Source organism: Hemitrygon akajei, chromosome 7 (genome assembly GCF_048418815.1).
Source record: "Hemitrygon akajei chromosome 7, sHemAka1.3, whole genome shotgun sequence".
Classification (NCBI taxonomy): Eukaryota; Metazoa; Chordata; class Chondrichthyes; order Myliobatiformes; family Dasyatidae; genus Hemitrygon; species Hemitrygon akajei.
The window spans coordinates 37,099,177-37,122,850 of NC_133130.1; the positions used below are offsets into that span (position 1 = coordinate 37,099,177).

Consider the following 23,674-nt stretch of genomic DNA (forward strand, 5'->3'; position numbering starts at 1 on the left):
TCATTTAGGGACTATTAACATGGCATGTGGAAGGACACCCGACTAAATCTGTCTGATGCAATACTTATTTAGAGCTGTTATGCACCTACAGAATGTTCGTCTTCATTTTAGATTGCTAGCAAAGTTATTATCCTTTTCCTTTTGTGGCATTTTATGGATTATAACTTGGGAAAAATTCACAATATATTGATGTCCTGCGACAATGTTCCCACCAATCTAAAGCTGAAGATCAGTATCCTTTCAGTAATTCCACAAGAAAGCGAAGTATTCATAGAGAATAGTTCCTAAAAAATAATAATAGGCTATTTAAATTTAAGGAAATAGTTCACATTTCATAAAGTTTCATGTAGACCTATTCTTAATCTTTAATCTTTCATCTCCCCTTGGTGCCTTATTTGCTAATGCAAATTTTCATTATACTAGCCCAAATCTTTGATACAAGTGCTGCCAATACATATGGACTTGCCAGTAATTTCTTGCTGTGCTGCTGAACTCTTTCCAAAATGCTGCTTGACCTGATTATTTCCATTACTTTCCTTTGAGTTACTTCCAACATTTTCCACTTTTATTTCAGATTTCAAGTCCCGCAGCACATACTGAATTTATTCAGCAATCCAATTGGTTATTTTAATACATTAAATTTATTAAATGCAACTTGCTTTCAACAAATCTGTGCTGAGTCACATTGATTGATTTCAGCTTTTCTAAATGCTGGCCAATTTGTTTTAAAGTAAGGATTCTCAGATTTCAAATACAGCTGATATTTTAAAAAAGGAAGAATAAATTGAGTAACTGTAGAGCAATTTAACGATGCTCCTACATTTACTCTCCAATTCCATTATACAACGTAAATATTTTAAAAGACTAGAGAATTGTGCCTTCATTTTCTATTATCTGCTCAGTAATTCATACAGCAATGCTAGAACTCCGTGGTTTACCCATCTCGAGTTCTGTTAATCTTTTACAAACTAATTTCTTTTTCTGAGGTATCTCCTAAGAAATTATTCCTACATTGTTACATCTATAACCATTATCAAGATCATTCAGAGGTTAAACTGAAAAATGATGGACAATAGTTGCTGGAATCATGATGGTCAATAACTCTACACTAATATAACCTGATGCAGGACTCACAAAACTAATGCTGCCATCTCATTTACATTTTTTCAATGACCAGTTATCACTAAAAGCACTATTCAGTACCTTACTGCTCATCCACGAGAATCAGATAAAGTGAACTTGTACTGACAAAAATGGGTCTGCGCCTGCAATCAAGGATGGAAGTTGTTCTACAGGCCTTTGAGTCTGCTGAAAGCTTTTGTAGAGCAAGTAAAAATAACAGGGACTCAGATGTATTGATGAGGCTCTGAAGCTCTTGGTTTATTCAGGGAATGGTAGGTCCTTTTACCAAGATGAACTGGAAGATATCTAACCCACTGTAGTGTACTAGGAAATGAGGACAAGAAGTCGCCAAAATAAAGATGCTGTAATACAAAAATGATCAAGACCAGCTCTTACATTACCAAATGCCAGCTCTCACCAAACAGTCACTCATCTAGCCACTTGTTACCAAGATTCCAACTTAATGTTCAGTCACATCATCCCACTCTTACATCTGCCCTAATCCTCACATTCATCTCAAAGTTTTCCCTTTGTCAGCGATTCAAGCATTGCAGGAATATCATCCAAACTCACTTAAGGCTGCTTACTATTCAACTTCAATGTCTTGGAGGATTTTCTGGCGATGGAGTTAATATAGAAAGGTGCTCAGCAGTCAGCAGGAATAAGTTGATCTGAATGCCCTGTCTCTATGCTGGATAATTCTGAAGATTAAAGGTTAGCTTTATTTGTCACATGAACAAATTGTTTGAGTCACATCAAATCTGCAAGGATTATGTCAATATTGCTACACTTTTGCACATTGCACATCCACAACTCATTAATCCTAACTGTACATATTGGAACGCGGGAGGAAACTGGAACACCTACAGGAAGCCCACACAGTAATGGGAAGAACAGGAAAACTCCATTCAGACAGCAGAGGGAATCATACCTCGAATCATACTACCGCACCTCCCATAATTCAGTGCGACACTCATGACCGCGTGGCCAAGCATTGCTAAAATTCCATTACAAGTTCACTGTTGGTAGAATCTCCGATGGCAACGAGGAGGCATACAAGACTGAGATAGATCAGCTGGCTAATTGTTGCAACAACAATCTTGCACTCAGCGTCAGCAAGATCAAGGAAGTAATTGCAGAGTTCAGGAAAAGAAAGTCAAGGATGAACACACATCTGTCCTTATTGAGCGGTCAGCAGTGGACAGCTTCAAATTCCTGGGTGTCAACACCTTGGAGATCTATCCTGGCCCCAACACATCAATGTAACCATGAAAAAGGTATGCCAGTGGCTCTATTTCACTGGGAGTTTGAGGAGATTTGGTGTGTCACCATGGACCCTTGAAAATTCCTATAGATGCACAGTGGAGAGCATTTCTGAGGGGTTGCATCACAGCCTGGTGTGGAGCTTCCAACGCATGGTATATACAGAGGCTGCAATGGTTTGTAGACTCACCCAGCTCCATGACATTCCTCACCATCAGGGATATCTTCAAGATGCAGTGCCTCAAAAAGGCAGCATCCATTTCTAAGAACCCTCACCCATCTGGGACATACCTTATTCTCTCTACTGTCACTGTGTGGAGGGAGGTACAGGAGCCTGAAGACTCACACTCAATGATTTAGGAATAGGTTCTTCCCCTTCGTCATTATATTTCTGAATGGTCCATTAACCAATAAACACTATTTCATACCTTTTTTTTGTACTTTTGGTTTACTTTGTAATTTATTTCCATTAAGATGGTGATGTGTTCAGTCACAGCAGCTTCTGTGGCAGGGGTAGGCAACCTTAAGCACAAATGATTTTCTAGCATGCATTGTTCATTAATTTGAAGCAATCCATAACTAGATGTATTTAAATGGATAATTCCCATATTTCAAGTTTTTTTATGGCATTTATCTGCCTCACTGTCCGCTCATTAATACATGATCCGGCCCACAGAGGCAAAAAGGTCACCGACCCCTGTGGGTCAACAAAGGGTGCTCCAGTCCTTTTTAAACATATTTGTTATGATCATAAGATCCTGGTAGACATTAAGAACGCGAAATACTATAGATCTACCACGAGTGAGTTGCTCGTTGGCGGAGAAACTGAGGGAGCTGGACTTGGTGTGGATCATGTAGCTGCTTCTGTCAGAGAGGCTTTGGGGGGGGGGGGTCGGTGTGTGAAGGAGGTGTGCAATCTGGTAGTGAGTGACTATCTTAGTCACTTTTCTTGTGATTACACGACCCTTTTGAACATTGTTAAAGTGAAATGCTGCGAGTCAGATTCACTGATTTATTGGCAGGCAGCAGGGGTGGATGGTGGGGGAGTTGCGTGGCCCCAGTCTTAGCAAGGACAGGGCTTGAAGCTGTGGTGTCACCTGTATACAACCAGGAGGAGAAAGGCGATGAAGCCAGTGTGATCCACTGGGGGCCACTGTGGTGTGGTGCCCAGGCTGGAGTTGGTGCTGCCCGCCCACTTGGCCAAAAATGAGCTGTACTGTGGTCAACTGCGTAGTCCTGCAGTATTCATGAACTCAGGGTGTAGACTCCTTTTTTGCATGGCTGTACTTTACAGATATCTTACATGAGCTTGCTAGCTTGTATGTGCTATGTGTGCTTTGTGCTGTGTGTAACTGTTGGTACTGTGTTTTGCACCTTGGCCCCAGAGTAATGGTGTCTTGTTTGCTGTATTCAAGTGTATTCATATATGGTTGAATGACAATTAAACTTGAATTAAACTGAATATAATAATTTTATGAACTGTATTGCTGCTGCAAAAACAACAAATTTCACGACATACAAGTCAGTGAAAATAAACCTGGTTCTGCTTCAGAAAACTAATTTTCTACTTCCTACATGCTCTCAAATTTACAAGCAATACAGTAGTGGTGTAAGCTTTTCCTACCAAATATATTTCCCTGTCTCTTCCCCATCAGTTAAAAGAGCTGAATGAAAGTTTCCTCTGCAGTCTTGTCCACTTAGGCAACATTGCAAAACACAGATGACTGAAGCTATTTGATACCATTATTATGAGATTTTTGTCTTCAAATTGTGCTCCTATGAATTAGGCAGTACCACAAAGTTCCTTCACCTCGAGTCCCTAGGAGTCCAGACAAAATTTCAAAGGTTCACTGAAATTTAGTGTGCTCTCCCAGTTCCTAAATCAGCTATAGCATAACTACTGAAAAATCCCAGGCATACATTTCCGATACGCTATTTGAGTATTAACTTCCAAGAAAAATTCTAAATGGTGTCAATCCATTTTAAGCTAGTAAAATTATGGCAACAGGAGGAGGGGGAGTGGACGGAGAAATGCCATCTGAAGGTGGCAGATTCAATCCAAAACACAAATGTCAAATTTGAAGGATGTTATCTTGCTCATGTCTCGCATGCACCTAATAGAACTTTATTATAGTTACATATAATACATACACATACTGCAAGCTGTTAGATGAAAGAGCTATGGCTCCATCTCATGGTAAATAATTTAAAAATGTTAACTTGTTTTTAATCTCAGTAGAAATACAGTTGTATTGCTATGTCATCCAAACACTTACCTTCTTTTAGTAAAGCATTAACTTTCACTTGTTGTTTGCTAACCAAGGACAGTTATTAATTTAACTGTCATTGACAAAAATTACTGTATGCCAAGGATTTTTGGTTTGGACAAGATAGCCTTTGAGGGAGACATCGAGAAATTTATAGTATCGATGAAGCAACAAATATAAGGTGGTAAAGAAATCTGAGATTTTAAACCCAGGAGGCAGGACTGAAATTTGCAACACAAAACATCCAGAGAATCAGAAATTTAATTACTGGCAAATAGGAATATATCCCATTACATCAAACCAATTTGCCAATTAATGTACAGTCTTAGCAAAGCAAGCAAGTTATGCGTGTGTTTTCAGCAGCGGCATTGAAGTGTAAAGTGTACATACCATTTAAAGACCTTGCTTCATCGCTGTGCTTTCAAAGGCGAAACAGGTTGTTCGTGCTGAAAAAAGGGGAGAGAGCAGTGGACAGATAGCAAGATTAAGCAACATTTACAACACCAATGCTAAGAATATTCTCATTTGCAAGAACAGTGTGGATTGTTTAAGTACGGACATGTATAATTTTCCTCCATAGATCAACAAGGTAGAAGAAAACATCTAAGCAATGGCTGGTAGGGATTGCATGCACAACAAAACAACAAAGAAACAGCATAAGGCGTCAAAACTAAAAAAAAACCTTTAAAAAGCACGTGTTTCCATGCGTTTAAAAGCTGAGTATCATTCAATTATCTTTACACAGCAAGATAATTAACAAGACTTCTGAATTCTCAAAAACATGAAGCAGTGGAAGCTGCAACAAGCTGTTAGAAATAATAAAGTGAATAACTTATCTTCCCTTATTGAAGAACACCTCGATTGATTTATAAGCCAAAGAATCAAACTTCAATTTAAAAACTTATAAATTAAATTCATTTTCAGGTAATTCTAATTCTTTACATCGAGAGAGTACAGTTGTACATTAAAAAATTACCTTCATTATCACTGTAAAACTTACAGTACAGCAATATACATCAGATCTGGTGTATAAGCCAAAATGTTATTTCTTTTTTCCTTGCACATGCATAACCCAAGCATAAAATTGTCATGTTTCCCATAAAAGTATCCAAGAATTGTTTTTTTAAATTTATTGCTCAATAACCTGCTAGAGGTATAACCTTTTGTAATAACACCTAAATGCATATATTATTGCCACAATATCTTTCTATTGTTGCAAGTTCCATATTTTCATCACTCTCTGATAATGACTTTTATTTGGAATTTCTTGGCTACTTTTTCATTTTAATCATGTTTCATTTCACTCTTTCCAACAAGTGAAATCACACGTTCATAATTTAAACAACTCAGCTTTCTCTTTTCAAGAGAAGAGGTCCAGTCTGTTAATTCTTTCTTGATAATTTAAAGGTATGAACCCTGAACATATCATCTTTGCACTCTTCCCAGTACCCAACAGCACCCAACGTTGGGTCAGAAGTCGCTAAGTACAAGTTCCAGTATAGAAAATTGAGCAGAAGCCTGCTGACTCTCCAGTGTGGTGTTGACCAGTTCCCCAGTCTTATTCTACATGATAGTGTACAGTGATATGAACAATTTCAAATTTCATTTAAAGTACCTCAAACTAAAAACTGTGGATGAACCAGGATGTACGTCGTCTGCTAAAGGCTAGATCTGTGGCATTCAAGTCTGGCAACCCAGGTCTGTACCAGAAAACCAGGTATGACTTGCGGAGGGCTATTTCAAGGGCAAAGAGATAACTTCGAACAAGGTTGGAGGCAACATCGGATGCACGACAACTCCGGCAGGGTCTGCAAGATATTACTCCCAACAAAGGGATGGCAGCAATGCTTCACTACCGGATGAACTCAACGCCTTCTATACCTGCTCTGAAAGGCAGAACACAACTATAGCTGTGAAGATCCTGCTTCACCTGATGACCCTGTGACCTCCATCTCAGAGGCCGAGGTTAGGCTGCCTTTAATGAGGGTGAACCCTCGCAAAGCCATAGGTCCCGACAGTGTATCTGGTAATGCTCTGAAAACCTGTGCAAACTAACTGGTGGGAGTATTCAAGGACATTTTTGACTTTTCACTGCTACGGGCGGAAGTTCCACTTGCTTCAATAAGGCAACAATTAACGCCAGAGAAAGTAGGATCTCCCAGTGGCCACACATTTTAATTCCACGTCTCATTCCCATTCTGATATGTCAGTCCAAGGCCTCCTCTACTGTCAAGATGAAGCCACACTCAGATTGGAGGAACAACACCTTATATTCCATCTAGCCTCCAACCTGATGGCATGAATATTGATTTCTCTAACTTCCATTAATGCCCCCCTCCCCTTCTTGCCCCATCCCTTATTTATTTATTCCTTTTCTTTCTCTTTTCTCTCTTTTTTTTTTCTCTCTGTCTTTCTCACAATACAGTAACTCCTTGCCTGCTCTCCATCTCCCTCTGGTGCTCCCCTCCCCCTTTCTTTCTCCCTAGGCCTTCCATCCCATGATCCTCTCCCTTCTCCAGCTGTGTATCCCTTTTGCCAATCACCTTTCCAGCTCTTAGCTTCATCCCTCCCCCTCCTGTCTTCTATCATTTCGGATCTCCCCCTCCCCCTCCCACTTTCAAATCTCTTACTATCTCTTCTTTCAGTTAGTCCTGATGAAGGGTCTCAGCCTGAAATGTCAACTGTACTTCTTCCTATAGATGCTGCCTGGCCTGTTGCGTTCCACCAGCATTTTGTGTGTGTTGCAACAATTAGGCCAATGCCTAAGAAAAATAACGTGAGTTGCCTTAATGACTATCACCCAGTAGCACTCACATCTACAGCGATGAAATGCTTTGAGGGGTTGGTCATGACCAGACTGAACTCCTGCTCAGCAAGGACCTGGACCCATTGCAATTTGCCTATCGCCACAACAGGTCAATGGCAGATGCAATCTCAATGGCTCTCCACAGGGCCTTAGACCACGTGGACAACACAAATCCCTATGTCAGGATGCTGTTCATCAACTACAGCTCAGCATTTAACACCATCATTTCCATAATCCTGATTGATAAGTTACAGAACCTAGGCCTCTGTACCTCGACTTCCTAATGGAAGACACAATCTGTGCGGATGGTGATAACATCTCCTCCTCACTGACGATCAACACTGGTGCACCTCGGGTGTGTGCTTAGCTCACTGCTTTACTTTCTCTATAGCCATGATGGTGTGGCTAGGCATAGCTCAAGTACCATTTATAAATTTGCTGATGATACAACCATTCTTGGTGGAACTTCAGATGGAGACGAGAGGGCAGACAGGAACGAGATATGCCAACTAGTGGAATGGTGCCACAGTAACAAACTTGCACTTAACATCAGTAAGACAAAAGAGCTGATTGTGGACTTCAGGAAAGGTAAGATGAGGGAACACATACCAATCCTCATCGAGGGATCAGAAGTGGAGAGAGTGAGCAGTTTCAAGTTCCTGCGTGTCAAGATCTCTGAGGATCTAACCTGGTCCCAACATATCAATGCAGCTACAAAGAAGGCAAGACAGCAACTACCATTCATTAGGAGTTCGAAGAGATTTGGTATGTCAACAAAAACACTCAAAAACTTCTATAGATGTACAATGGAGAGCCTTCTGACAGGCTACATCACTGTCCAGTAGGGTGGGGGGGTGGGGTGGGCTATTGCACAGGATCGAAAGAAGCTGCAGAGGATCGTAAATTTAGTCAGCTCCATCTTGGGTACTAGCCTACAAAGTACCCAGGACATCTTCAAGGAGCGGTGTCTCAGAAAGGTCGCATCCATTATTAAGGGCCTCCAGCACCCAAAGCAAGCCCTTTTCTCACTGTTACCATCAGGTAGGAGGTACAGAAGCCTGAAGGCACACACTCAGCTTCTTCCCCTCTGCCATCTGATTCCTAAGTGGACATTGAGCTCATGAACACTAACTCACTTTCAAAATATATATTATTTCTGTTTTTCCATGATTTTTAATCTATTCAATACACATATACTATAATTGATTTACTTATTTATTTTCTTCTTCTTTTTCTAGATTATGTATTGCATTGAACTGCTGCTGCCAAGTTAACAAATTTCACAACACATGCCAGTGATAATAAACCTGATTCTGATTCTGAACATTACTAATCTAACTTGTTATGTGGTCTAAATTACAATAAACTCTCCCCAATTATTGTAAGGTTTTTCAGTGTACCTCTGCATATGACAGTAAACTCAACTTTGATTTATTATGAAACTTCATTACTATAAGGTGTGTTACTTGCACTGCAGCAGTTCCGGGAAGTCGCTTTTCAACAACTTTTGAAAGACATTACAGAATGGAGCTTGTTAGCAAGCTCTAGAAATGACATAAAACCTTTACTACCTGTACTTTAGTCCTCATTACAAATTAAATAAACATACAAAATAAGAGCAACAGTAAGCCTCTTGCCCAGGTGACCTATTAACTGTGTGCTTTTATACAATTGGGGAAAGTAGCAAACATTACCTTTGGCAGATAAGCTGCTTGATCGATTTTGTCACCATTTGTTCAGCAGTATAATATCTTCTCAATGTCAACTTTACGGCTTTCCTCCATATCCTACCACCACTTCATCACTGTTCTCTCTTTCTTGCAAAAGTGCAAAGAACTCCTTTCATTATTGAGAGAACTGCAACTATCTATAATGAAATCTTTGGAAGCATACCACCATAGATGTAACAATCTCTTACTCTATATGGCAATGGAGCTCCATGTAGGTCCTTAATCAAACTACTTTGGCTTTCTATGAAAAGTTTTTAAATGAAGTTTTTACTGTATTATGAATAAAATATGTCCTCTTCTGCAAAAGAGGTTGTGCTTATGAAGGAAGAAATTGTCATTTATGCATTGGTTGCAATAAAACAAACACCATTATACAACACTATTCAGTCTAGGCAAAATTGCACCAAACTCAAAATTAACTGTAAAGAGGATAATTTACTATCCTTCCACTATCTTCCAGAAGAATAGTGACATCATTAAAATGCTTTCTTCAGTACTACATATCAATATTGTGAGGCAAGACAATATTGTCAGATTTTTCTCAAAAGAGATTATATCTTTTAAGCTGTGATCTTTAAGTGCCTCAATCATGTCATTACACTTCACACTGAGGTTTGACAATGTAACACTCTGCTCTCCAATCTGAGTACAATATTGGTTTCTCACTTCCGTGCTCCTTTCACATCAGAAGGAAACGACACTGCTGAAATGTCCAAAAGCAGGTGTTCCTTTTGATCTTAGTAAAAAGTAGAGTTGATGATCCTTTTGGCCCTTTGTTTGGTTAGTTCAAAAAATACAATTCAAGGAATCTTAAATTCTAAACATTAAAACCTGCTTTATATTGGTTGTGATATAATTATGCTCAGGATGGTTCCACATTCAGTTTTGAAAGCTGAAATGAAGCTGGTTGACCCTTTGCAGCAGATTTTGCATAAAGGAAAATGAAAGCTTCTCTCCAATATGGACCACACAAAATTCAAGAGCTCTGCCAACGATCAAAAATAACAGCCTATAAATTGAAATCAATTTAAAATTAAACATCTGTCTTTTTATATGCCAATATGAACATTATATTCCACACACTGGCAAACAGTTCACTTCTTAAATGCCTGGTAATAATTTTATTCATTTTTCAGCATAATAAAAGGAAAACATTACTCCTCCAGTCTTTTTACAAATGATTTTACTTCAATGAATAATTCCTATACAAAAAGAAATACTATTTAAACAGTCATTATAATTTCAATTAGATTAATATCAAATTAAGACAGAATAATTCCTTGCAAACTATAATCTGTGCAAAGATTAACTCCAATCAAAGAATACACAGTAGAGAATGCTAAAGAAAGTCCATTCATTGAAATGGGAGCTGAAGCATGCCACAGAACCATGATAATGACATCCTGAGCAGCTGCATCACTGCCTGATTCGGAAATTGCACCATCTCAGATCGCAAGACCCTGCAGCGGATAGTGAGGGCAGCTGAGAAGATCATCGGGATCTCTCTTCCCGCCATCATGGACATTTACACTACACGCTGCATCCGCAAAGCAAACAGCATTATGAAGGACCCCACACACCCTTCATACAAACTCTTCTCCCTCCTGCCGTTTGGGAAAAGGCTCCGAAGCATTCGGGCTCTCACAACCAGACTATGTAACAGTTTCTTCCCCCAAGCTATCAGACTCCTCAATACCTGAAGCCTGGACTGACACCTTGCCCTAATGTCCTGTTTATTATTTATTGTAATGCCTGCACTGCTTTTGTGCACTTTATGCAGCCAGTGTAGGTCTGTAGTCTCATGTAGCTTTCTCTGTGTTGTTTTTTTTATTACGTAGTTCGGTCTAGTTTTTTGTACTGTGTCATGTAACACCATGGTCCTGAAAAACATTGTCTCATTTTTCCTATGCACTGTACCAGCAGTTATGGTCGAAATGACAATAAAAGTTGACTTGACTTGACTTTTAATGAGGACTGGAGGTATAAATTCCTAACTTAAATAATAATCCAAATTCTAAATAATAAACACTTAGCCTAAGGGTCTATCCCATGAGTTGATTGATATCATCGTATCCATTGTTGCTATCCGCCCAATGCCTCATTCCCGTAGACTCATCTTCATCACAGCCATCCCAAAAGAAGAGAATCAAACAAATGGTGGTGAGCATTGCCATATGAAGATGCAAAAGTCCAAATTCAATGTTGAAATGTCACTGAGCAGATTAATCCCAAACAATACACCAGTGAAAGTTGTTTCTTTAGTCTTAAAGTGTGGGTATCAGGAGGGGGTGCCCAAAATTCTCATCATAATATGTAGTCCTACTGGAAAATGCAATCTGGAGTACTTTTGGGATTGTATTAAAGCATATTCCCCAAGACAATTCTGCAAGTTGACAACACTCTTTTTCCAAACTGTCCCTTGAACAATGTATTGATAGGTCCTTTCAGCTTTGGAATTCCATCCCATTGAAGTTGATAGGAGAAAATTAAGAAATTAATTTAGTGAACAAATTCATGCGCACAATGTTGTTCGTTAGAGCATATATTCTGGACTTAGGGTGGATAGCAAAATATTACCTTCAATTAATTTTAGCCACCAATCTTCAGATCTGAATACGGACTGCAGATTAAATTTAAAATGCAGTTCTGGACAATGGGTTCTGAAGAGTTGTGAACCAGTTAATTGGAAGACCAGACAATGCAGATTTAAAGTTCATTTTTGTGTCTGTAGTGTGGATGCGATGAAGGAGGTGTGAAAGTTATAAGTAATTCAAAGGAAAGCATCATAGATACATAGTAAATTTAGAATTCTCCTTTGATAACATATAAAATGTCATGTAATTTTAGGTCAATGCATTGGAGGGGTCGTGACTGTCACGTGCCCATTACCTGGTCGAAAGATACACCACCTGCCAATCAAGATTTGCCCTCGCCCATCAATGCACACCTAATCATTGGCCCCTTTATTTATCCTTGTACTTGGCCTCGGGCAATTGGCCTTTGTAATCAGCTTAACTCGGCGAGCACCAACCCATTGGCTTCCCTGTGAATTACCTGGGCTGGACTCATCAGCCCTGCTGCACTATATAGGAAGCCATGTGTGCTTGGCCCGCTCTCTTTTTTGCTATCTCCAAGGGACCACCCTGCTGTTGGTGAGTTGTGCATTGAATAGTGTTGGGAGTATGGGTATTGTCCCTAAGCAGAAGAGCCATGCCCGCACCAAGTCAAGGGGGGCGGATATCGTATTAACTTTTCCCTTGGTTGTATATGTGTGTGTGTACTTTGTTCCCACATGATTTTTCCCACGTTCGTTATTACTTGTCCGCGTGTGTTTTATTGCCGATCCGACTACTGTAAATTGTGCACGTGTGTGTGTTGCTCCTGTTGCCATTTTCCCACATTTGCCTTCTGTAAATAAAATCCTTTACTACCAAGGCTGTGTATCCAGAGCCCTTGTCTGTGAGACCTATCGAATCTGTTTCCTCACTCACTTGGTTCACGCGACAACATTGTTAAACAGAACGGTCACTAATTATGTAAATTCCTCATTTTAAAAAATGACCTGGAATCAAACAGCATCTTTCCAATGAAGTTTGTCCACGATAATGCCCATTAACAACTTAAAAGATTGACATTGTCAACATATTTTATAGGTTTCTCAAAACTGCTTAGCACCTTAAAAAGTTGCAATGTTTTCTTTAAAAGTAGTGAAGTGGTTGATAAAGTAACAATAACAGCAAGATAAATGAAAGTTGTCATTACCTTTAATAACGTAGGCCTCTGCTAAAAGTCTTTTCTTATAAAGTGGTTGATCATCAATACAAAGATCATCGATGCCTACTCGAGCATACATGCTGAGCGCATCACGATACGACCCTTCCACAAACTGTAACTTTGCTAAGGTAAGAATGGCTTCAAACATCAGGTTATGCTGAAAACAAAAAAACACAACAAATAAATCTGTAAGAACATTTTGTAAAATGCCCATAGTATTTGAAATAAGATCCATGAACTTGTGGCACAAATCAGTACAAAGGAATTTCAGTTGGTAACCATGGTTCAGGGTGGACATGACTGAGAATTAAATATCCTGGGATATCAGGTAATATGTAAGGATAGGCAGGAAGGCAAGGGAGGTGCGGTAGCGCTCTTAATTAAGGATGAGATCAGGGTGATAGTGAAATGATGTAAGATCTAAGGAGTCCATCTGGGTAAAGATTAGGAATAGTAATGAAAAACAAATTACTGGTGGGAGTTGTCTATTGGCCATCAAATAATAATATTACAATAGCATGGGCAATAAACCACAAAAAATGTATGTAAGGGTGTCACGGGGGACTTTAACTTAGACATAGATTAGGTGAATTAAGTTGGTGAGGCAGTCTTGAGGAGGACTTCATAGAATGTACGGTGGTGCTAGAAAGTTTGTGAACACGGTAGAAGTTTCTTTATTTCTGCATAAATATGTCCTAAAATCTGATCAAATTTTCACACAAGTCCTAAAACTAGATAAAGAGGATCCATTTAAATAAATAACAAAAAAAACATTATTTTTGTTAATTTATTGAGAAAAATGATCCAGTATTACATGTATTTGTTGGAAAATGTATGTGAACCTCTGGGGTAATGCCGTCTACAAAAGCTATTTGGAGTCAGGTGTTCCAATCAATGAGATGAGATTGGAGGTGTGGGTTGTAAAGATGCCCTGCCCTATATAAAAGAAAAGACATACAAAGTCAGATTACTGACAGTGATGCTCTTCTCAAGAAAGATCTGTTTACGTGCACCATGCCTCGATCAAAACAACTTTCAAAGAGGTCCTTAGAAGAAGAATTGTAGAGATGCTTGAAAAGGCTCCAAAAGCATTTCTAAAAACCTGGGTGTTCATCAGTCCACAATAAGAGAAATTGTCTACAAATGGAAGAAACTCAGTACTATTGCTACTCTCCCTGCAAAGATCACACAAAGAGCACAGCGTAAAATGTTGGAGGTGAAAAAGAACTCGAGGATAACAGCAAAAAACCTGCAGAAATCTCTAAAACTTGTTAAAGTCTCTGTTCATGTGTCCACTATAAGAAAAAAAACTGAACAAGAATGGTGTTCATGGAAGAACACCACAGGGAAAACAGCTGCTCTCCAAAAAACATTGCTACAAGTCTCAAGTTTGCAAAAGATCACCTGGATGTTCTACACTTCTGGGACAATGTTCTGTGGACAAATGAGACAGAAGTTGAACTTTTTGGCAGAAATGCACATTGCTATGTTTGGAGGAAAAAGGGCAATGCACACCAACACTAAAACCTCATCCCAACTGTGAAGCATGGTGGAAGGAGCAGCATGGTTTGGGGCTGCTTTGCTGCCTCAGGGCTTGGACAGCTTGCAATCGTTGAGGAAACAATGAATTCAAAATTGTATCAAAGCATTTTATAGGAGAATGTCAGAGTAGCAGTCCATCACCTGAAGCTTAATAGAAATTGGATGATGCAAAAAGGCAATGATCCAAAAGATAAGTAGACACAATGGTTTAAAAAGAAGAAAATTTGTGTTTTGGAATGGCTGAGTCAAAGTCCTGACCTTAATCCTATAGAAATGTTGTGGAAGGACCTGAAGCAAACAGTTCATGCAAGGAAACCAACCAACATCCCAGAGTTGAAGCAGCTTTGTAAGAGGAATGGCCTAAAATTCCTCCAAGCCAATATGCAGTACAACAGTTACTGGAAATGTTTGGTTGAAGTTATTGCTGTACATGGTGTCACACCAGTTACTGAAAGCAAAAGTTCACATACTTTTTCCAACAAATACATCTAATATTGGATCATTTTTCTCAACAAATAAATGAAGAAGGATAATTATTTTTGTGTAATTTATTTAATTGGATTCACTTTGTCTAATTTTAGGACTTATGTGTAGATCTGATCACATTTTATGACATTTATTCAGAAATAGAGAAAATTCAACAGAGTTCACAAACTTTTAGCACTACTGTATCTGTGATAGTTTTCTTGAACAGCATGCAAGAGTTTTTTGTTTTACACGTTGCACTGTAGTATAAATGGTTGAGTGAACCTGGTGTGTTTACAGGAAGCAGGAAATAAAACCCAGTGTATCAGTTTGTAAGTTTCAAACCTACCCACGTTCCTAACCCCAACCACAGACCTGGCTGCACATTCTGCTCACATTCCACACGATCGAGCATATCAGAATCTGAAGCAACATGATTTTCAAACAATTGGATACGGGAATGCATTACTTCCTGTGTTTGGCATTCTGCAATATATTGAAGCAGTAGCAATCTCCCCTGATGTGATTTCAACTCATACGTAGGAAATAAAACAGTAAATTGGCAGTTTATACAGCGGATTCATGCTCCGTACTCACTTGCAGTTTGCCTCTGTTCAAAATATTGCTCAAGTGATTTTTGGCTTCTCTCATTTTGGGTTCATTCTTTTCCATTAAAGGAATGCAATCTTTCAGCTTGACTGTGTTTTCCATCAGGCACTGTTCCAAGAGAACCTCAGCAAGCAGCAGATTCCCAAAATCGTCTTTATTTCGCCATGTGCAAACAAAGTAACAAAATACCATTGGAACAATGGAGCATGCATTTAAAGAAGTTCAATCACATTTCAGAGCCAAGAAATACTTTCCAATCCATTTATTCTTTTGCTACAACAAATATTTATAAATGTTTTTGACATAGAATTATGTCCCAAGATATTGCACATCAATACAGAAGTGTAATTAAATTCAAAAGTGGCAGAGAGCCAAAGATAAAAAGAATTCTTTTCAAACTGAGAATGGAAAAAAATTTAGGAACAATTGCTCAGTTGTTAAGTGCAACTTTATTAAATGTGGGTGAAGGGAAGGGAAAGGGAAGCGAGGTCATAGGAAATGGGGAGTTTAAACAGCGATGTAGACCCAAAGAAGGCTATTAAAATAAGGATGAGCAAAGCTATAAAATAATTTAGACACTAGTTAAAGTAAACTGTTTCTAGATTTGTCGCCATTTTACATTTGAGCTGTTTGTGTGATGGCTATTTGCAAACCATTGCAAAGATTGGGAGAATGGGAATATAGAACAGTAGAGTGCAGGAACAGGCCATTCAGCCCACAATATCTGTGTCAATCATGATGCCAAATCAACCTACTCCCCTCTCTCTCCACACAATCTGTATTTCTCTATTCCCTGCCTCTCATATGCCTGTCTAAATTACTCTTAAATGTTGCCACTGTGTCTGCTTCCACCACTATCCCTGGCGGCACGTTCCAGCTGCCTTCCACTGTGTCTTATTACTTTAGCTTGTACTACCTCAGGGTGTGTGTAATGATTCGATCTGTATGTTACACTCGTGTACTGAAGAATGACAAACAATCTGGAATCTTAAAGACATGCTTTTCACTGTATCCCAGTACGTGACAATAATAAACCAATTCCAATTTTCCCTGTCGACATAAAGCTATGTTCTCTCGAATTTGACATTTCTATGCTGCTCCACAGAAAGCAATCCAAGACTGTCCAATCTCTCCTTATAGATAATACTCCTTCATCCAAGTGAACCTCTCACCATCTTGAAGCTATGCACTCTGCATCCTCTCCGAAGCCACCACATCCTTCCTATAATGCATTGATAAGAAATGCAGACTATACCCCAAATGTGGCCTAACTAAAGTTTGATACAACTGCAACATGGTGTCCTGACTCTTATACTCAATGAGGGCTAGCATGCCATATAACCCTATCTACCTGCGTTGCCATTTTCAGGGAGCTATGGACACCAAGCTCCCTCTGTACATCCGTGCTGCAGAGGGTCATGCCATTTACCGTATACTCTCCTCTCACATTTGACCTCCAAAAGTGTAACGCCTCACACTTGCAGAGATTAAAAACCACCCATCCATGTCTGCAACTGATTTGTATCCTTTGACAACTAACCACAACTCCATCATTTTTAAAAATTATTTTAAAAATTATTATTTACCTAAAGCATCAGAGAATACAATAGCCCTAGAGTTTGGGATAAAGTTAGAGCAGTCCAGAGGCAGGCATCCTATAGCAAGAGACTAACATCCAAAAATATTTTCATGATCTATAAGGCACACTCCGTTTCTCTGGATGAGTATAATTCCAAAACATGCAAGACACTTGATATTGTCCAAGACAAAAAAATCCCCTGACTGCCATGCTATGTGCCATGAGCAAAAGATACTGGAATTAATTGATCAGCCACTTTCTAACAGCACTTTGCAAACCTAGTAGAGGTTGTAACAGAAATTAGAGAAAGATAGCAGGTACATTGGAATACCACTGCCTACAGTCCCAAGTCACAAACCATTCCAGCACTGTTTTGTCATTAAACATTTGTTAATCCCAAATGCATAAGAACATAAGAAATAAGAGCAAGAGTAAGCCATCCAGCCCATCAAGCCTGCTCCACCATTAAATAAGATCATGGCTGATCTGGCCATGGACCCATCTCCACCTACCTGCCTTTTCCCCATAAACCTTAATTCCCCTACTGTGCAAAAATCTATCCATCTTGTCTTAAATATATTTACTGAGGTAGCCTCCACAGCAGTATTTTGTTTGAGTAGGGTCTATTCCCAATAATTCAGTATTTTGATGCAGATCAAATTTAAATTATCATTTTAACTAAGCAACATTAGCATGGAAATAGTAAGGTGTTCAACGTGAGTCAAATGTATATTGAGAACATAGAACAGTGCTACACAGTACAACCCTTCAGCCCATGATGCTGTGCTGACTATATAAATCTATTCCATGATCAATCTACCCTTCCCTCCTATATAACCCATAAACCATTATTTTTCTAACATCCATATGCTTATTTAATACTCTCTCAAAGGCACCTATTGAATCAGACTCTACCACCAACTTCAGTGGTGCACCAGGCACCTACCACTCTCTGTGTAAATACCCATCTCTGATATCTCCCCTAAACGTTCTTCCACTCACCTTAATGGCATGTCCTCCGGTGTTCACCATTGCCACCCTGGGATAAAGGTTCTGACTGTCCACTCGATCTATGCCTCTCATAATAGTATGCACCTCTATCATGTCACCACTCATCCTTCTTTGCTCTAAAGAGAAAAGCCCTAACTCACTCAAGATTTCCTCAAAAAATGTTCTCTAATCCAGGCAGCATCTCAGTGAATCTCCTCTACACCTCTTCTAAAGCTTTCACATCTTCCCTATAATAAAGAACCATAACTGAACACTGTACTCAAAGTGTGGTCTAACTAGAGTTTTATACAGCGGTGACAGTCCTCACAGCTCTTGAACTCAATTCCTTGATGAATAAAACCCAATGGTGCCGCAGCAACAACCTGGCATTCAACATCAGTAAGACGAAAGAGCTGATTGTGGACTTCAGGAAGGGTAAGACGAAGGAACACATACCAATCCTCATAGAGGGATCAGAAGTGGAGACAGTGAGTAGTTTCAAGTTCCTGGGTGTCAAGATCTCTGAGGATCTAACCTGGACCCAACATATCGATTCAGTTATAAAGAAGGCAAGACAGCAGCTATACTTCATTCCGGGTTTGGAGAGATTTGGCATGTCAACAAATACACTCAAAAACTTCTGTAGTTATACCGTGGAGAGCATTCTGACAGGCTGCATCACTGTCTGGTATTGGGGGGGGGGGGGCTACTGCACAGGACCAAAAGAACTGCAGAGGGTTATAAATTTAGTCAGTTCCATCTTAGGTACTAGCCTACAAGTACCCAGGACATCTTTGGGGAGTGGTGTCTCAAAAATGCAGCATCCATTATTAAGGACCTCCAGCACCCAGGGCATGCCCTTTTCTCACTGTTACCATCAGGTAGGAGGTACAGAAGCCTGAAGGCACACACTCAGCTTCTTCCCCTCTGCCATCCGATTCCTAAATGGACATTGAATCCTTAGATACTACCTCACGTTTTTTAAATATACAGTATTTCTGTTTTTGTGCACGCTTTCAATCGATTCAATATACATTGTAATTGATTTACTTGTTTATTTTTTTTTCTCTTCTAGATTATGTACTACATTGAACTGGTGCTGCTAAGCTAACACATTTCACGTCACATGCCGGTGATAATAAACCTGATTCTGATATTCTTAACTACCCTATCAACTTGCACTTTGAGAGTTCTAAGGACATGGTCCCTGAGACAGCTCCGTTCTTCCACACTACTAAGATCCTGCCATTAAACTCATACTGCACCTTCAAGTTTCATCCGACCAACTCTGAGTCCTGTCTAAATCTAAACAAACTTCTACACTGTCCATAAAGCACTGACCTGCTTTTGTGTCATCTACAAACCTACCTTTCACTTCCTCATCCAAGAAAATAATAAAAATCACAAAGGGCAGAGATCTCAGAACAGATCCCTGTCGAACCCCACAAGCCACCAGCTTCCAGGCAGAAAATATTTCCCCCACTACCACCCCCCTGAGCGAGCTAATTCTGAATCCACACAGTGAAGTTTCCATGGATCCTGTACCTCATGAATTTCTGGATGAGCCCATCATGGGTAACCTTATCAAACTCCTTACTAAAATCCATATACACCACATCCACCACTCTACCTTCATCAAGTTGTCTTGTCACCTCCTTGAAAAGCTCAAGTAGGCTCATAAAACACAACCTGCCCCTCACAAAGCCATGCTGACTATCCTTAATAAGAAACTGCATTTAAACATTGTCCCTAAGAATCCTCTCCATTAGCTTGTCCACCACTGATATAAAACTCACTGGTCTAGAATTCTCAGGAGTATCGCTATTACCTTCCCTGAATAAGGGAACGACATTTGCCATCCTCCAATCCTCTGGAACTACCCCAGGGAGGACACAAAGATCCATGAAATTTTGCTACATTTTAAAAACACAGTGTGAAAAGAATTATGCTGCATTCAAGTATTTGCATTGTTAAGACCTATTTATCCATCTAAATAGTGGTACCCTCAAGGAAGATATAAATTTCTCTGTGCATTAATGCCTGCAAATAAAGCATGACTTTGGCAACAACACTTTGTTACCAAGCTCCAAGTTTAATAAATGGTGCCATTATACTGTTAAAACCACAAAAGCAGATCAAATTCCTTAACACATTAAAAATGAAGAGCACCTTTCATTACTGCAGACAGTCAAAGTTGATATGACAATATGATGAAACTGCATCCTAAAATTTCCAGGCTGATAGGAATCCCTCAGAGATTTCTGACAAAGAACTGAGTATGTTTGGAAACGTGAAAACTCATCCTTGTCCTCCTTTAAATTTCTGTCTCCAACACCATCAACAGTTTCAACAATGTCTTTTCTTCTTTCATGTGGTCAGAAGTGGGGATGTTCCCTGATTATTACGTGTAAAGGTAATCAGAAACACAAAAATAAAGCTACCCAAAAATTGGATGAAAGGAAGAAATACCAATTTCATCTTATAAATTCCAGAAGGCACTTTCTGAGCGTCAACATTCTGAGCATCAGAAAGTCAGAAAGCTACCATTAGATACGAGATCAAGTGATTAGGTATTCTGTGCCAAGTATCTCAACCGCTAGTTTCAAAACGTTCTCTGCCATCTACAAGGCAAAATGCAGAACATTGCAGTATCAGCTTTATCAAGGAGAAAGCAGCCTGTATGACTGACCAGCACTACTTGTTGTATCACGGCTGCGGTATAGATCATCTAGAAATGGCAATGCACAACTCAGTACTAAACCTGCAGCCTCTAGCACCTCAGTGACAAGAACATCCGGCCTTCACCTGTGGAGACCTCTCCAAGTCACACACCATCCCGACTTGGAAATGTACCGTTGTTCTTCATGAACGTTCAGCCTAAATCCTGAAACTGCCTACTCCAGCGCACTTTGGTTATTTACACCAGGGCAGCAGCAGTTCAAGCTGTCTACTAGCTTTTCAAGGACACTTAGAGATTGGCAATAAATGGTGGCCATGCCAGGAATATTTACATAACACAGGAAGAACAAGTAAGCAACAGCCCTATTAGGAAATAATTGTGAAAAATATTCAAAGGTGAGGGAAGTACTGGATTGCAGCTCTTCTGCGAATGTAAACACTGTAAGTACAAAAGTTAATTATTTATGAGATAAGTACACATTCAAGTTTTTTCAGATCAACAGGCAACACAGTAATTTGTGCAAAACTTCAGACCTATAACCCCATACATTATCTTTTCCCTACTTCTCATTCTTGAAATGTTATGAATTACTTAAATTAATAACACTTAAAAGACCCAAAGGTCAACATACTGCTCCAGAAAGAAAACGCAGGTTAGTTAAAAATTGAGAAAGAAAGGTAAGTATGACTGACCATTCTCTGGAGAAAGTTGCTTCACAAGATTTTGAATTTTGTCCCACTGATATTCTCCCCTACATTTTTCTATTTCCGCCTCCAATTTGTACTGTGAAAAAGATATTCTGGAAGCCATTGCAATCTGAACCACCAAAAAAGGAACTGCAGCCAAACATGTAAATCAGAAACCTGCGTCTGCATGGTCCCGCCGAGCACGCTGGGAGTTGTAGTTTCCAGTGTTTCCCCTCCTCCTCCTCCTCCACACACACGCACGAAATTATAGCTAAACGTAATCTTGTCACAAAGTTTCATGGTTACCAGATGTTTCAATCAGAAAATGCTATTTAAAAAACACAACTAAAACAGTTTTTTATCTTGAAGCTCCTAACCTGCAAAGCTACTATAAATTAATAATTTATTTTACATTACGTAGATTAAATACTTAAGTATATCAAAGTACAAACGCTAATAGTATAAAATGTATACATTATATGATTTTTGTTGCTAATTTAATATTGTGAAATTATGATCACAACAATACTTTGCCCCTTATTCTATACATTTGACCTGGACTTAAATTCCTGATCTCATATTTCAAGATTATTTAATGTAATTTCCAGTATACAAGTGTAAAGGAGAACAAAATAATTTTTAATGTGGATCCGATGAAGCACAAAAAAAGCACAATTAGATAAAGAACACAATAATAATAATAAAACACAATAAAAACATCTGAGTACGTAGGATAGTTTATACATCGATTGTATATCCATAAAGTGATGCTAACCACAGGACCGTGTCTACATAACGTGACTCTGACAGGAAATGACAAAGTAGTGGCGGTAGAGGGTGTATGGGATGGGTGGTTAGTGGGTGGAGGTGTTGATCAGCCTAACTGCTTGGGGAAAGTAACTTATATTCAATCTAGAGGTCCTGGCAAGGGTGCTACATGGCCCCCTCCCTGCTGGGAGTGGGACAAACAGTCCATGAGGAGGTGTGATCTTTCATGATGTTGCTGGCCTGAGAGAGAGAGAGAGAGAGAGAGAGAGAGAGAGAGAGAGAGAGAGAGAGAGAGAGTGTGTGTGTGTGTGTGTGTGTGTGTGTGTGTGTGTGTGTGTGTGTGTGTGTGTGTGGATGGACTCGGTGATGTTGCTGATGAGCCTCTGAAGCATCACCTTAGCCAGGACCTTTCCAGCAACAGAAAGGAGTGATATGCCCGTACTATTGCTGCAGATGGCCTTGTCACCCTTGTTTATATAAATGACAACGATGTCTGCATTTCTCCATTGCTGTGGGATGTTCTCAACAGTCCAGGCCTTGGTGATGTACTGGTAGAGGGTGCACATACACATGTATCCTCCTTTCTTCAGTAACTCAACAGGGATACTGTTAGTGCCAGGGGACTTGTTGTTCTTAAGGGAATGGACAGCTGATAGAACCTCCTGGAAGGTTGGTGATAGACTGTACCCAGATGTCAGCAGTGCCATCTTTCAAATATCTGGGGAGCATTCTCTCTGAGGATAGCGGCATTGACAACGACATCCAGAGCCGCATTAAACAGGCATCAGCTGCCTTTGGGAGACTTCCAACGTAGAGTCTTTCAGAACAGGGGCCACCGTCCCTCCACAAAGGTCGCCGTATACCAAGCGGTCTGTGTCACCACCCTCCTTTACAGCTGTGAAGCTTGGGTAACCTACAGCCGTCACATCAAGTCCTTGGAGCGCTTCCACATAAGCTGCCTTCAGCGCATCCTGGGAATTACTTGGTGTGAGTGGGTGCCTCACACTGAAATACTTGTAAAGACCAACTGCAGAAGTATTGAGGCCATGATCACCCAGTAACAGCTGCTGTGGCTGGGGCACGTGATAAGGATGCCCCCATGTCGGCTACCCCACAGAGTGTTATATGGCCGGCTACATCATAGTCGACGCTCAGCTGGAGGGCCAAAGAATCGCTATAAGGATCGGATGAAGAATGCTTTAAGAAAGTGCAAGATCAGACCCGAGGACCTGGAGGATGTTGCTGCTGACTGTCTCACTTGGCGACAGCTGTGTAGGGATGGGGTTTGTATTCTGGAGATGGAAAGAAGAACCAGAAGACAGCAGAAGAGAGCCAGGAGGAATGCAGCTATGGTTGCCATCACTACCACCACTACCACACATACATGTCCCAC

At 39.8% G+C, this 23,674-nt stretch overlaps 1 protein-coding gene across 6 annotated transcripts in view; it reads right to left on the bottom strand.

Moving 5' to 3' along the window:
* LOC140730350 (tetratricopeptide repeat protein 7A-like) overlaps window positions 1–21,671 on the bottom strand; it is a 260,040-nt gene extending 238,369 nt beyond the window's left edge. For 2 of the 6 annotated variants that reach the window (XM_073050646.1, XM_073050643.1), the window contains exons 1-3: window positions 21,520–21,671; window positions 15,567–15,730; window positions 12,951–13,119 (exon numbers count right to left, since the gene is read on the bottom strand). In XM_073050646.1, coding sequence (XP_072906747.1) covers window positions 12,951–13,119; window positions 15,567–15,730; window positions 21,520–21,637 — 451 coding nt within the window. In that variant the 5' untranslated portion in view covers window positions 21,638–21,671. Of the gene's footprint in view, window positions 1–5,042; window positions 5,092–12,950; window positions 13,120–15,566; window positions 15,731–18,159; window positions 18,183–20,952; window positions 21,105–21,519 lie in introns of those variants that run through there. The other 4 variants (XM_073050642.1, XM_073050644.1, XM_073050645.1 and 1 more) reach the window with 4 other exon arrangements.
* Window positions 21,672–23,674: the final 2,003 nt, after the last annotated feature.